At 40.7% G+C, this 2,002-nt stretch overlaps 1 protein-coding gene across 1 annotated transcript; it reads right to left on the bottom strand.

Moving 5' to 3' along the window:
• Window positions 1–202: 202 nt before the first annotated feature.
• LOC138383742 (olfactory receptor 10D3-like) lies at window positions 203–1,027 on the bottom strand. The gene has a single exon (XM_069468785.1). It carries the CDS (start codon window positions 1,025–1,027, stop codon window positions 203–205), a length of 825 nt encoding a protein of 274 aa, XP_069324886.1.
• Between the last annotated feature and the right edge of the window lie 975 nt (window positions 1,028–2,002).

Here is a 2,002-nt window from a genome sequence, read left to right as displayed (position 1 = left end):
ACAGTAACTTTGCCCACCTTGCCATTTGGAAACAAACCTGTTGGAAAACTAGTTCATCTGTAGCAATTCCCCAAAGAATTTCAGAGAGGAATTGATTCTTATACTGCAGAAGTGTAGACCATTTGAGTTAACACCTTCCTCAGAGCCAATTTCACAGCCTTGTTTCTCAAGGTGTAAATCAAAGGATTAAGAGAAGGAGTGATTATATTAACACCTGGATAACAGAATCTAGCCAGGGGCTGGAAGCAGGCCTGAGATAGATGAGCATCACAGGCCCATAGAACAAGAGGATTGAAAGCAAGAGGTCACCGCAAGTTGAAAAGGCCCTGCGCCTGCCTTCTGAGGAGCTGATTTTCAATATGGAAAAGCCAATAAGACTATAGGAAGTCAGGATAAGAAAGAAGCATGCAAGAGTCATGACATCCACATTAGTAAAAGTCACCGTCTGTGCTAGAGAGGTGTCTGCACAGGCCAGGGGCAGCACCACTGGAATATCACAGAAAAAATTGTCCACCTCATTGGGACCACAGTACGGTAATGTAAAGGTGAGAAATGTGAGGATACTTCCATGTAGACAGCCCCCCAGCCAAGTGCCCACTGTCAAGCCGGTACACACCCTGTGGTTCACGATGACATTGTATCGCAAAGGGTGACAGATAGCCACAAAGCGGTCATAGGCCATTACGGTGTAGAGGAAACACTCAGTGCCCCCCAGGACGTCGTAGAAGAAGACCTGGCAGGCACAGCCCTGGTAGGAGATGGTGCGGCTTTGCCCCATTAGGTAGAGCATCATTTTGGGAGAACTAACAGAAGGGAAAAATATGTCAAACACAGACAGGTTTCCCAGGAAGCAACACATAGGGGTGTGGAGGTTGGAGGAAGCCAGAATGGTGAGGAAGATGAGCAGGTTCCCCAGCAAGGTGAAGAGGTAGAAGGCCAGAAATAAGACAAAGAGCATCTTCTCCCGTCCTTCAGTGTTGGGAATCCCCAACAGGATGAACTCTGTCACAGAGGTGTAGTTCCTCATGTTCACCCTTCGGGCGGTCCTGGGAAAGCAAAGTAATAATACGATGTAAGACCACAATAACGGACAGGAGACCTTCTGAACAAAGCGATGTCTATCCAAGGCAGTGGCTGAGAGCAAAAGAAGGCCAAAAGAGGAAAAGGAAACCAGTAATAAATCTGGCCCTGACACTCAGTAATGTGTCTTGTTTGGCCTCAGTTTCTTCAGATGTTAAGTTAGGTAGCAGAATAATTTATCTTTACACTTGGCAAAACTGTTTCAGTAATTGACTCTTATCACCCGGTTTGTGTAGTTTCTCCCATCTAATTTATCATGAAAAAAAACCCGGCATATTTCAAAACTACCTTCTCCATTGGAAAATTTGTCATCAGATGCCAACCTCATTTTAATATCAGCTAAGCCATAATTTGCTTGTAAATAGGCCAACTATCCAAGTATATGAATATAAAAATGTGAAACTAAATAGAAAAGATATACACTTGCCTATTTATTCTTTTCACAATATTCTTTCAATTTTTCAGCATTCATATTTAATAGAAAAGCATACAATTCATATTTACAACCTGCTCACACAGATACAGTAATTGGAGTGAGTCTACAAGAAGGTATTGCATAGGTAATTGAAATTATCACATCCCACTAGAAATTGTCTTTCCTTAGCTATGTTCTTCTTTCTATACTACATCTCACAAATGTAAATTTTAATATCATTAATATTATTTACCTTTATTAATTAGTATGAGTCCTGGATAAACCTAAAAAGCAAGCTGAATTATATTTTCTGAAGCCACAATTTACCTTTCTGTTTGTTTCCATCCTGTTTTATATTAACCCTCCATGTATTGCCACTAGATACAACCAATTTCCCTCTGCTGTGATCAATATTTGTCCATAGGAATAATCTGAGAAATATATTCATACTATTAATACTTTATATGTTGCTGCTGCTACCATTTCCTGCATTATTTCAATTTTTAC

The sequence above is a fragment of the Eulemur rufifrons genome, chromosome 6, assembly GCF_041146395.1.
Source record: "Eulemur rufifrons isolate Redbay chromosome 6, OSU_ERuf_1, whole genome shotgun sequence".
NCBI lineage: Eukaryota > Metazoa > Chordata > Mammalia > Primates > Lemuridae > Eulemur > Eulemur rufifrons.
This window is presented reverse-complemented; position numbering and strand designations above follow the sequence as displayed.

Coding starts and splice junctions, on each gene's coding strand:
- LOC138383742 (XM_069468785.1), bottom strand. CDS start 1,027: ATGAGGAACTACACCTCTGTGACAGAGTTCATCCTGTTGGGGATTCCC.